Here is a 13,329-nt window from a genome sequence, read left to right as displayed (position 1 = left end):
CACAAATTTAGTTTGAACATTTTAAAAGTACATTCTAAAGTGCCAAATTAACCAAATTGCATTAAAGTCCTGTAAGACTTTATATGTATTGCGACCATGTCAAAATTTATATGAAAATTATTCAAGAAAATCCAGGATTGTGGAATAATGTAATATCTTACAAAATGAACATCCCAAACTCCATATTTACTTAAGTAAATGGAAAGCTTCAAAAGCAGCAAGAAAAATCTTAATCAAATAAATAATGTTCACACAAACTTTCTGTACTCGAGTCAATTTTAGAAATATGTGGTAATTTATATTTTCTAACATGATTTCATTTAACTCTATGATTAGGTACTTAATAGATAACATGATGTTTGGTGGAGGTGTTGACAATATAGAAAGTAGTATTGGGCTACAGTATGATATTAGCATCTGATAAATGTGAGGTGAGGCATTTTAAAATGAGACTAGGACATACACCATAAATGATGAGGTCCTTGGGTGTATGAGGAACAAAAGATCCAAGTCCAAAGTTGCTTGAATATGACAGTGTGGATAGGTAATGTGGAGATGCTGGCTTTCGTTACTCAGGGCTATAAGTATAAGAACAGGGAGGTTATGCTCCAACATTATAAAACATTGCTCAAGCACTGCATTAATTTTTGAACACTACACTTTAGAAATATATAATTGTGCTGGAGAGGGTGCAGAGGGGATTCGTCAGGGTGTTGCCTGTGATGGGGCATTTCAATTATGAGGAAAGATTGTAGAAGCTGGGCCTGTTTTCCCCTGCAGAGGTGTGATTGTGGTTTAGTAAAGAATGAGGTGTATAGGTAGGGAAGACTTCAGGAAATATTTCTCCTTGTCAGAGGTGAATAAGACTAGAGGACATAGAGGGTAAGGGGAAAGAAATTTAAAAGGGATCTGAGGGAGACATTTTTCATCTGGTGAATATTTGAAATACTGGAATAGGTGGTGAAAGCAGATTTACTGACAGTATTTAATAAATATCTAGGTGAGCACTTTAATCGTCTGGGCAGATAAGTCTACAAGCCAACTGATGGAAGATGGGATTAATGTGGATTAGGGCCCACTGGTTAGGTGTGGACATGATGGATCGCATAGCCTTTTTCATGGTATATAACTGAGGACTGTGCTCAGATTTGTCCTTGCTGTTTTTTTTCATCATCAAATCTCATTTCTCCAAGTGCGCTGCCCCAGCCATGTTGCTGTTTGTCAATTTCCCATAATAATGTAGCTAATATTGAAAATCAGGTTAACTGAAGAATAAATGGAGTTTGAGGAGATTTGGTATGTCACTGAATATGTTCAGAAACTTCTGCAGGTGTATTGTGGAGAGCATACTGGCTGGTTGCATCACTGTCTTGTATGGAAGTGCCAAGGCTCGGGACAAGAAAAAACTCAAGGGTTGTTATATCAAGGGCACTAGCCTTAACTCCATCAAGGACATCTACAAGAAGCAGTGTCTTAATATAGCAGCCTCTACCCTCAAGGATCAAACTTTAACATTATTATTAACTTAACCTAACTTAACCCCCTTCTAATTCTAAGTGCACATGTTTGTAATGTGTATAAGTTCAGAAAAGTTCTTTGATTCACAGTCCAATCTCACTTCTCACTCCTTCAAGTTCACCAGTATCAGGCAATTCCTATACGTGCACAGAATTTTACATTTATGAATTTTTACCAAGCTCTGGTATTTAAAAGTAATTGGTTACCACTCAAGAAGGTTCTTGTTGGTTTCAGAGAGAGACTCATTGCTCGTTCGACACACACAAACTGATTCCCTCTGATCAGCCACTTCAGTGTCTTGCCGAAGAAACTTGCCCCATCAGAGTTTTCCAAATGATAACCTCTTCTTCTGCAGGTCACTACAGAGTTCCTTTTTGTTTCCCTTATTTCAGGTGAAACACTCTCGCCAGCCATTTCCTCTTGTATGAACCACATGGGTTGTTTCAACAAGCTGAACTCAGAACCTGTCTTCAAAATGGGGTTTCAACAAGCTTCCAGCTTGCTATGCTGCAGAAACCACTTCTCTCTCTTAGAGAAAGCCTGTTTGTGTCCTCTCTCTCTTTCTCTGTTTGCAAAACCACATGATCTTCTTAGAACGGCAAATTGCATTCAGATTGTGGCACCGGACCAAATTTTCTCAGTCCGTTTATCTGTTGCTTTCAAAACAATAATCCATTACTCCACAGCATGTCCAACAAACACCTATTTGTGAAGTCCTTATAAGCATTCTTTAAAGTTTTTGCAAAGGCACACGGAGCCTGAACTGTCTGGCTTGAGCAGAGCTCTGGCATTTTAAATGAGATCTGTTTTGTGAAGTGTGTGTTTTAGATTGTGGGAGTAGGTCACAATCTCCTTCAAAAACATATCTATATACAATATAAAATATGATATAATCCATCACAGTACACTCAACATTTAAAACAAAAACTGATGAAAACAGTGATTAAAAATCAGTGAACTATTGAGTGGTGAAGCAACATTCTTCCTTGCAATAATGACTGCTTCAAATTGGGAGAAGAATATTTAGCAGATATTTATTATGCTTGCAGTAATTATTGTTAATGTGGTTAGCATTGATGTATTATTTCAATTTGTTGTGTAAAGATATGTTTCATAAATATTTCTTACTCAAATAAACACTTAATTTAAATCAAGATGACATTAATATTTTAGAAATCTTGGTTCACGGTATTTCTAAGTTTGCTGTGAAACCTCAATGTTGGCAGTCTTTTACAGATATTTAATTTGTACTTTTGAGTTGCAATAAACATTTATAGCACATCCCACACTAATGCAAATATCCAGTCTTTTACTTTGACAAAAATGTCTTCTTTGCTTGATAGCAAATTTGATGTATAGGAGGAACTCCTATGTTGTAGTCTTCCAATATAGCAGAATGTTTCATTGCAGTAAATTGGTAGTAGAATTAACTTTCAGATCCTCAAATGATGCTATTTGTGTATATCTTATTGTTGTCCATAGGAAGGGTCTGGATACTTTATATTTTAATTATAGATGGAGTCTTATTAAAATACTATTTCATTTCACACAATATTCAATTGCATTTATTTTTCATTAACAGAATATGGTTTTAAAAGTATCTCAAAAAAGTCTTGGTTGCTCTCAACAGCATGGATAGTGGTTAGCACAGTGCTATTACTGTACCAGTGACCCAGGTTCAAATCCGGCACTGCCTGTTAGGAGTTTGTACATTCTCCCTATTTCCTGTGGGCGCTCCAATTTCTTCCAAGATTCTAAAGGTTATGGGGTTCATACGTTAATTGGTCACATGGCTGTATTTGAGCTGCACTGATTCATGAGCTGGAGGGGTTTATTACTGTGCTGTCTCTCTAAATTAAAAAAATAAAATGACCTGTAATTTCAAAAACATGCTTAAAATAACGTGGACTGTTATAAAGTGTATATAGTCAGCTGTCAGTTCAAAAAATGCTTGAAATCTCATGATTGAATTGTACATTTAATCTGGATTTAGGGTATAAAAAAGCATTAATACATGAAATAACAGCAATGATGAATACAATTGTTGCAAGGAACTTGAATTTACATACAACCATGTGCTAAATATCACCTTTAACATTTAAACATTCAAATGTGCTTCATGTGAACATTGCACTGGACAATTCAATTTTTTTTTTCTTCCTGAACACTTTTGGATCTACTTTATGGATTTTTGGCTGCTGATCATGAAAATCATCTTTAAAAAGATCCTATCACGTTGTTTTTAAAGTTATTAACTAGTTTTGAGATTTCTACTAGAATATTTTTACTAGAATATTGTCCACAAAGCAAACTGTTTTGGTCACTCCAAACATGCCTGGGCAGCTGCTATGCAAATGTTGTCTTTTAAAAATGTGGTTGAGAATTTAAAAATGTGGTTGAGAATTTTCTTACCAACTACAGAGCACCAACTACATCCAGCTGATTGACAGCGTGCTTCAAGCATACAAAACCATGATGTGCAACATGTCATTAAAAATTAATTTTCTGGCATTCACACGTGGACTTCTTCCCTGCTGATCTTGGTGCAGTCAGGACCAATGCAGTTACCTTGAAGAATATTAAGGAACAACGAGGCTTGTATAACAATTCAGCAATTTTCACTTTCCCTCGTGATAGAATTTCGCCTCTTTCGATGGTTTTGATAAAAGTAGTGGCTAAGATGGAGGTTCACATGCTTGCTCCACAGAAATGTCATCCAAAAGTAAGATTTTAGGGGTCTGAAACGTTCCCTTTCTTCAAAAGTGAGAATCAATCATATACTGGTGTAACCTTATTAGAAAGTGTACAAATGGCATTTTGCTCATACTTTGATAAAGGGCAGAAGCCCAAAACATTGGTTATGTATCTACATCTTGGCTACATAGTAAAAATTCAAAAAAATCCAGACCACCCGAGTATCCGGACCTTGAAAACTCTAAAATTTTTAAATTTTGCAAGCTTTTGTGCGCATGCGTGCCTGAGTAAATGCAGCACATGCACAGAAGTCGCAGAAAATAATAATTTTTTTGTACTTTGTATGGAGACATGTTTTGTTAATAAACTTTCAAAATTTATGTTCATATTTCCTTTATTCTCCTTAAATTTGAATTTTAAATGTTTTACTCGAGAATCTAGAAAATCTGGACTGACCCAATCCTTGAGCAGTCTGGATTTTAGGATTTCTACTGTATAAAGTATATTGTTTGACCTGGTGAGTTTCTCCAGTATTGTGTTTTTACTTCAGTCACTGCATCTGCAGACTTCTGTTTTACTCCCCTCTCTACTTGAATTTGGTTCTTTTTTCCTTTAAGATTGCACTTGTTATTTTGGTTAAAAAAATTACAACCAAAGAGCATTTATGTGCAGAGAAAGTTAAAAATTAAAGGTTGTATTGAAACTTTCATTGACTTGCTTATTTTACAGCTAGAGGGGTCATGAAGTAGATGTTCAATCTGCCAAGGACAGTTGAAATAAATGCAGTAACACAGGGCATATAATAAAATTTAGTTTGCATTCTTAAAAGATTACATAGGCATGTGTCAAATTGTTCTTATTTTGAATGAGTAATATAACTATCAGCATCTTTTCCATTGAAATCAAATGTCATTGGCTTGCTTTGTGAAAGTAGTTGAACACAGACATCCTTTCTCCTTTTAGAGATTGAATTAATTTGAATCTTTAGTTGCTGGAATTTTTACATATTGTAAGTAGCAGAGCTGATTTCTAACAATGATGAGTTTCCTTCCATAATAGAACCATAGAACATTATTGCACAGTAAACAGGCTCTTCCAGTCTGCGCCAAACTATTATTTTGCTGAGCCCCACTGACCTGCACCCAGTCTACAGCCTGCCACACCACTCCCCTCCACATACCTGTTCAAATTCTTAAATGTTAAAATTAAACAAGCATTCACCACTTTAGCTGGCAGTTCATTCCACATTCCCATGACTCTGTGCGAAGAAGTTCCCCCTAAACTTCTCTCCTTTCACCCTTAACCCATGTCTTCTGGTTTGTATCTCACCTAATCCCGGGGAACAAAAGTCTAGTTGCATTTACTCTGTCTAATGCCCCTCATGCTTTTTGTATCAAATCTCATTTTGTTCATCATTTTTCTCCATCTCACTCTGTGTTATCCTCTTCTCCAAGATAGAAAGTGAATAGGTTACATGCATTGAGGAGTCTGTAAAAACCACTGCATAAACAGAATGGCATAGAGTTAAGATTTTCTTTTTCTTTGAAGAATCCCTGGTAAAATTTCAGAATGTGTAAATGTCAATAGTATGGATACAGACTACCAGTCAATTACATAATAAAGTGTCCTGTTCCACAAGATCATGTTCAGCTATGCACTTAAGTGAAATCATATTGCAGTTAAAATTTACTTAGTATGTGGATTTATAAATATTTTTCATTTTTTTTACTTTTCAAACACAGGAGCACAAGAAATTCTCTCTCGATACAAATTTAAAACAATAAAACTGCATTTGTTAGGAGACATACTGCTGAAGAAATACATAATTTCTTTGTGGTTAACCTATTTTATCAGGAACTGAAATTACATGTGAAGCAATATTATGTATTTTTATTGAAAAAACTATTGTGTATAATACTGTCATTCTTATTTTATTTTTGTGATTTTATTGGTTCTAGCTCAGTCTTAAAGATGGGCTGAAATAGAACTGACAATATTTTTGACAATTAATGTCTTAGAAAACAAAAGTTGTACTGAAGTTTTGCTTTCAACTGCAGAAATTTAAGAAAATAATTTTGTGGCCAACAAATCAAATATCTAAAATCTGCAGTTAAATTCAGTATTGATATAAATGGTAATCAGTTATCACTGTCAGCTTTTGAAAAAAATAGCTGTTGTTTGACTGAATTACTTTACGACATTCAAGTTTATAAATTTTCACAATGCAAAACAGCCCTGAAATGTCTTTTACTGAAAGTTTATTATCAGGATTTGATTAGACTCATGCCAAAACAAATTGCCAATTTGTCAGCAATATCTCAATTCCACTTATCACTGAGACTACAGATGTGGCTGGGTTCAGTTTTAATGTATTTGCATCACCCTTTTTACACTTATCCCTGAAAACATAAATGCAACCATTGCAGCTAGCGATCTTCCACAGGGAGGGCACACGACTCCAAACCTCTGGGAAGCGTAGTCTGGTGAAGCTGTCTAGCAGTGGATTGTAACAAACCAAAGAATCTCCCTCAGCTACAATAAAAATCAGGTCCTTGTGAATGGCAGCATGCATACGGCCTGCAAAAGGGAGGAGATATGACTTTAATTGGCACATTCTGGAACGCGTGTCAAAACACTGGATGAGACGAGATGGTTTGGTAAAGAAGTCCAGGTCATTCTCTTCCCCTCCCAGAAGATAGATAGTTCCATTGAGGTTGACCCCAGCAGCACAAGACACTGCTGTATCCAGCTGATTAGTTTCAACCCACACGTTATCGCAGACCACATAATAAATGACAGCACTGGACAGCGTATCTTGAAGGGTTTTCCCACCCAATGAATAAATGGCATCTTCACTTGGGACGGATACGAGCGTGTGCTGAAGGCGATCTCTTGGCAGTGATGCACATTGTTCCCAGTCCATTGTCTCCATGTTGCACTTCCACATACGTCGTGGGATAGGTCCACCCACCACATACAGGTCACTTCTATGCTTGCATGCAGCTGTAATCTGTTGGCGTAATCTATTTTGTCCACTGACACTGATAGCATCATCATCACAGTGCAAAGAAACCGCCAGTGAGTGTGTCCGAGTGTCTTCCTTTCCAATCAGATAAATATGAACAATTTCACCAATTTCCTGTTTGAAATATACAAAAATACTCCAGTTGTAATCTTGATACTTCTTTAATAATCTTAAATAAATGCAAATGCAGGTGGAAACATTTTTATTATTTGGCTGACTCCATTCTTATCTTTAGACAGAATGACTAAAGTAGCTAGTATGTCCCGTTGAATAATTTTTCTGTTCACCAATTGAAATGTTTCATGCTGAAGTAGGAGGTATAAATATCTGTAATCTGAACCCCTTTGTTCATACAAGATTTGAAAACCTAGTGACTCGAAGAAAAACATCTGTACCATTCTTTTGACATAAGTTTCTTCCCAAAAGCTGACATTTCTGCAAGTTTCAGCAATACGAATTAGATTAGTTAAAATGAATACATGTAGTACATTAACACCAAATGGAATTAAGATTAGAATGTTTTAATTTGATTTTACAATTATTGAGAACTTTCATTTTTAAACTGGAATTAAGTATTTAGTAGTAATTGTAATTACTGCAATATTCATTAAGGTTCAATCATTTAATTATACTCCAATCCTAACCTTTTTGAAACTAGTATTTAAATTTGAGGACTGACAGTAATATTACTGGCCCAACTAAATACTCTGTTTGTACCACTGATGTGCAGCAACTTTCTTGCCTGGAACTTAATATGAACACTAATCATATTTCATTGTTGTATTTCCATGATTTAGTCAGAAAGTTGCGAATCTGTGAAATTTAATGCCACATACGGCTGTGGAGGCCAAGTCATTTGACATACTGAAAGGCAGAAGTTGATAGGCTCTTGATTAATAGGACATCAAAGGTTATGGGGAGGAGGGGGGCATGGCAAGATGGCGTAGAGTCTAGATGTGTAATCTCAACCTCTCTGGCCAGACTTTTAAGAACCCGTTTTTAACTCTTTGTTTTCAGGTTTAAATTTTTTAAAACTTAAAGTATCAAGGAATTGTTATGGCTATTAATGCCTAAACCACAGAGATTGCCTATGGGAGCTGAAAAAATGACTACTACTCACCAGGAGAAGGACATCGCTGGAATTACCCGTTCTCAGAAGGAAGGTGATATGGGGAGAGTGCCGGAGGATTGGCGCATTGCGCATGTGGTTCCGTTATTTAAAAAGGGTTCAAGGAGGAAGCCTGGCAACTATCGGCCTGTAAGTTTGATGTCTGTGGTAGGTAAATTAATGGAGAAAATTCTTAGAGATAGTACTTATAAACATCTGGATAGACAGGGTCTGATCAGGAGCACTCAACATGGATTTGTGGGAGGAAGGTCATGTTTGACCAATCTGATTGAATTTTTTGAAGAGGTGACTAGGAATGTGGATGAGGGTAGCGCAGTGGATGTTGTCTATATGGACTTCAGTAAGGCCTTCGATAAGGTACCACATGGAAGGTTAGTTAGGAAGGTGCAGTCTTTAGGTATAAATTTTGAGATAGTCAAATGGATTGAACATTGGCTGAAAGGGAGAGGCCAGAGAGTGGTAGTGGATAATTGTCTGTCAGGTTGGAGGCCAGTGACCAGTGGTGTGCCTCAAGGATCTGTATTGGGGCCATTGTTGTTCGTTATATACATTAATGATCTAGATGATGGGGTGGTGAATTCGATTAGTAAATATGCAGACGATACTAAGATAGGTGGAATGGTGGATAATGAAGAAGGTTTTCAAGGATTGCAGAGGGATTTGGGCTGCTTAGAAAAGTGGGCTGAAAAATGGCAGATGGAATTTAATGCTGATAAGTGTGAGGTGCTTCATTTTGGTAAGAAGAATCAGAATAGGACATATGTGGTAAATGGGAGAGCATTGAGGAATACAGAAGAGCAGAAAGATTTAGGAGTGACGGTACATCGTTCCCTGAAGGTAGAAACTCATGTGAATAGGGTGGTGAAGAAGGCTTTTAGTATGCTGGCCTTTATCAATCATTGCATGGAATATAGGAGTTGGGAGGTGATGTTGAGATTGTATAAGACGTTGGTGCGGCCTAATTTGGAGTTCTGTGTGCAGTTCTGGTCGCCTAATTATAGGAAGGATATAAACAGAGTGGAGAGAGTGCAGAGAAGGTTTACCAGAATGTTGCCTGGGTTTAAGCATCTGGAGTATGGGGAGAGATTGGACAGATTGGGTCTTTATTCTTTGGAGCGTAGAAGGTTGAGAGGGGATTTGATAGAAGTATTTAAGATTATGAAAGGGATAGACAGAGTGGATGTGGATAGACTATTTCCGTTAAGAGGAGGAAAGATTAAAACAAGAGGACATGAGTTAAGAATTAAGGGGCAGAGGTTTAGAGGTAACATGAGGGGGAACTTCTTTACTCAGAGAGTGGTAGCTGTGTGGAATGATCTTCCGGGAGAAATAGTGGCGGCGGAGTCAATTGTATTATTTAAGAAAAGGTTGGACAGGTATATGGATGAGAGGAAGATGGAGGGTTATGGGCATTGTGCAGGGAGGTGGGATTAGAAAGGGGTGTTTGGTTCGGTGCGGACTAGAAGGGCCTAATGGCCTGTTTCCGTGCTGTAATTGTTATGTTAAGGTGCGTATGCCCCCGAAGTGGATCCCGATTCTGGCAGCCTGCCGACTTTAATGGAGGGGGCACACAAGAAGACGACTCCATTGCTTGAACCCCAGGAAATACTCCAATTTGAATATTTTGATCTTCTTTGTGAGTTTTTTAAACAACAATGGGCTGTGGGGGGAGAACAGCGTCGGCCCCCTGAGGAAGTCGGGGTGCCGTCGCTGGGAGTCCAGACCCGCAGTAAAACTGTTAAACTGCCTGTTGTTGAGATGCAGCAGGAGCTGCAGTTACCTGGTTCTGCCACTACACAAGAGAAAGCAGGGCTGAGCTTTTCTGAATTACAATGTGAACAGCTAAGCCTTATCATTCAGCCTATGCTGAATGAAATGTCTCAGAGGCTCAGTTTGGAACTGGATGCAGTTAAAATACGTGTGGAAGCATCTTGTGAAGATTTTTAAAAAAATTCAGGCTGCTTTTTTGAAATGTCAACAACAAGTGGCTTTTAATACAGAAAAAGTGTTGGAGGTGGAAAAATCCGTTAAAAAAATTGCGAGAACGTGAGAGGGAATTAGAGAGGAAAGTAGATTATTTGGAGAATCAAAGTAGAAGGAATAATGTGAAGATTGTTGGTTTGCCAGAAGGTATGGAAGAACAAGACCCTCTTCGTTTTTTTACCGAATGGATTCCACAAATACTGGGGCAGGAATTTTTCTCTGGAGGTCTGGTATTGGAAAGAGCTCATAGAGCCTTAAGAGGAAGACTTCTGTTTGGTCAACCACCGAGACCCGTGATAATTCGATGTTTGAATTATTTGGACAGAGAAATGATACTTCGTCTAGCAGTGCAAAACGCGAGACAACAACAAGCCCCATTAATGATTCAGAATAGTAGAGTTTTTCTCTATCCTGATTTGAGTCAAGAGGTTATTCAGCGTCGGCGTCGATTTAATCTAGTTAAAGAAGTTTTGTGGCGTAAAGGTTATAAGTCTACTTTTCGCTATCCGGCAGTGTTGAAGGTGTTTTGTGGAGACTTTCAATCTCGGTTTTTTGAGAATGAGCGTGAAGCAATGAGTTTTGCTGATTCGTTGCCAGATGTAAGAGGACAAAGACGTAGCCCAGCATTGTCTCCTAAAGAAAAATCTGGCTGTTCTGGAAATGGAAGAAACGGGAGAAATGGGAATGGAAAGAGTCCGTTCCCTTGAAATGGGGTCGCCAATCTGGAATTTCTTGGATGAAAAGAAGAACTTTTTTTATTTTTATTTTCTTTTTATGTCATTATGATATCTTGTTGTTATTCTTTGTTTGGCTGGGGAGGGAGAAATATGTTCTATGTTCTACTAGTCATCAGCCACTGGTAGGTGATCCACACCCAAGTTTTATTTAGGGATTACTACCTTTTGGTAGTTTTTTTTGGAAGGGGGGGGTTTCTTTTTCCTTCTATCTTTTTTTTTAATTTTCATTTTATTTAGTCTTTAATTTGTGGTTTCTTTTTCTCCTATTGGAGGGCCTATTTAAGTTGATTTTAGTCTTTATATATTGATATTAGTTTTTAGTAATATTAGTGGATATGTCAAAGTTGAAGTTTGCTACTTTTAATGTTCGGGGTTTAAACAGTCATGCGGTTTGGGACTAGATAAACTTCAATTTGCTTTTGTGTATTTAACGCTATCTGTAGCGAAAAATGTATTACTAGTACGTGGAAATATACGAATATGATTGATATTAATAGATTAAGGAAAGAAACCCCCCCCTTCTTTCCTTTTTTTTTCTTTCTTTTTTTTATATATATATAAAATATAATGTTCATGCTTTGTTTATTGTTATATATGTTACTTATTATTTGTATTTTGAATGAATAAATAAAGTTTAAAAAAAAAGGTTATGGGGAGAAGGCAGGAGAATGGAGTTGAAAGGAAAAAATACATCATCCATGATTTGAATGGTGAGGCAGACCTGATGGGCTGAAAGATCTAATACTGCTCCTAAATGTTACGGTCTTAGTCCCTCTAAACTCTCCTGCCATCCAGCTACATCAGAAGTATTTTACAAAAGGCAATTATCCTACCAACATGCCATTAAGAGGTGAACACCAGAGTACCTAGTAAACTATTATTTCAGCTGTTAACAGAAGGAAGTGTTGAGTCTTCCATGATGTTCCTAATTTAAGCCACAGGGATAGGCTTTAGGGTTTCCCACACATTTAGAATATTTTCTGTGTTGATAAAAATGCACGCATTAGGCTTTTGGTCAAATCAAGATAATCCAGTGATGTTTCAAGTTTTGAAGTTGTTGTACAGGGTACTCTTTGTCACATCTCCACGTTCCTGAAACTTTGTCAGATATTATTAGATTTTAACCTAGGCCAGCAATGGGCAGGTCCATAATTAGTAGAATTGCAAATGCGGTGAACATTGTAGAATTATTAGCTAATGGTCATTGACCTGATCTCCTGAAAGAGAGGTTCTCTGATTAGTCTTAAATGAAGCTCTTTGGCCAGAACTGTTAACTGTGTTTTAGTTTCCACAGATGCAGCTTGATATGCAGAATGTTTTCAGTACAGTTATTTTTTATTTCAGATTTTCACCATCTGCAGTTTTATTTTCCCAATGTTCAATGTTTTCAGCTTGATGTTGGGAATCTCAAAATATGTTTTTTTTTCCATTTTGGAAATGTTATCTTATTAACATATTTGTTGATCTAACATTCATTACTCCTGTTTATCAAAGTTTCACGTTGTATTTATTCTCTCAACATAAATACATCATTGCAAACTACAGTATTACAATTATACAATTTAAAATATCATTTTGGAATTACTTATTACAATACAATAGAAGGCCATTAAGCCCGTCAGGACCATGCCAATTCCCAACAGAGCAATCAAATCTGTTCAGTCTTATTTCCCGATTGCTGTGCAACTTATTCAATTTCAGATATACAGGAATTGCCCTTTGATTTTTCTGCTACTTACCTGCACTGAGGGATAACCTACATAATGACTTTGGGACAAAGGAGGAAACGGCAGAATCAAGTGCAAAACAGAGTGGTCGAGGGCTGAGTGTGCTAAGATCATTGCCAAAGTTAGGATTGCACCCGGGTACCCTGGAGCTATCATGTTCCTCTTGAACTTTGCAATAAGAAATGTTAGATGTGGGAAGTACGAGTCTCACTGTTGGAACAATGTTAGATGTGGGAAGTAGGAGTCTCACTGTTGGAACAATGTTAGATGTGGGAAGTAGGAGTCTCACTGTTGGAACAATGTTAGATGTGGGAAGTAGGAGTCTCACTGTTGGAACATTTGCACTGTTTGGTGTGAGGATACAGTACCTTTAAACTGGATACCAGGTTCTCAGAGTATTGTGCTCGCTCCTCCTTGTCATGATCAATCCAAGTTTCTATCGCTTTAGCAGGTTTCTGAGAGCTGGGAACACCATCTAGTGTCGTAAAAGAAAATGTTATTTTGTTTTATTTTCCC

The 13,329-nt window shown here is 37.2% G+C and overlaps 1 protein-coding gene across 2 annotated transcripts in view; it reads right to left on the bottom strand.

Annotated features, from left to right (window-relative positions):
• Positions 1-3,483: 3,483 nt before the first annotated feature.
• kbtbd4 (kelch repeat and BTB (POZ) domain containing 4) overlaps positions 3,484-13,329 on the bottom strand; it is a 24,752-nt gene continuing 14,906 nt past the window's right edge. For both annotated transcript variants that reach the window (XM_069906021.1, XM_069906013.1), the window contains 2 exons: positions 13,182-13,288; positions 3,484-7,351 (listed from right to left, as the gene is read on the bottom strand). In XM_069906021.1, the coding sequence (XP_069762122.1) occupies positions 6,494-7,351; positions 13,182-13,288 (965 nt within the window). In that variant the 3' untranslated portion in view covers positions 3,484-6,493. The remainder of the gene's footprint in view (positions 7,352-13,181; positions 13,289-13,329) is intronic.

This window comes from Narcine bancroftii, chromosome 1, assembly GCF_036971445.1.
Source record: "Narcine bancroftii isolate sNarBan1 chromosome 1, sNarBan1.hap1, whole genome shotgun sequence".
Taxonomy (NCBI): domain Eukaryota; kingdom Metazoa; phylum Chordata; class Chondrichthyes; order Torpediniformes; family Narcinidae; genus Narcine; species Narcine bancroftii.
The sequence above is the reverse complement of the archived record's forward strand: the minus strand, read 5'-3'. Positions and strand labels throughout refer to the sequence as shown.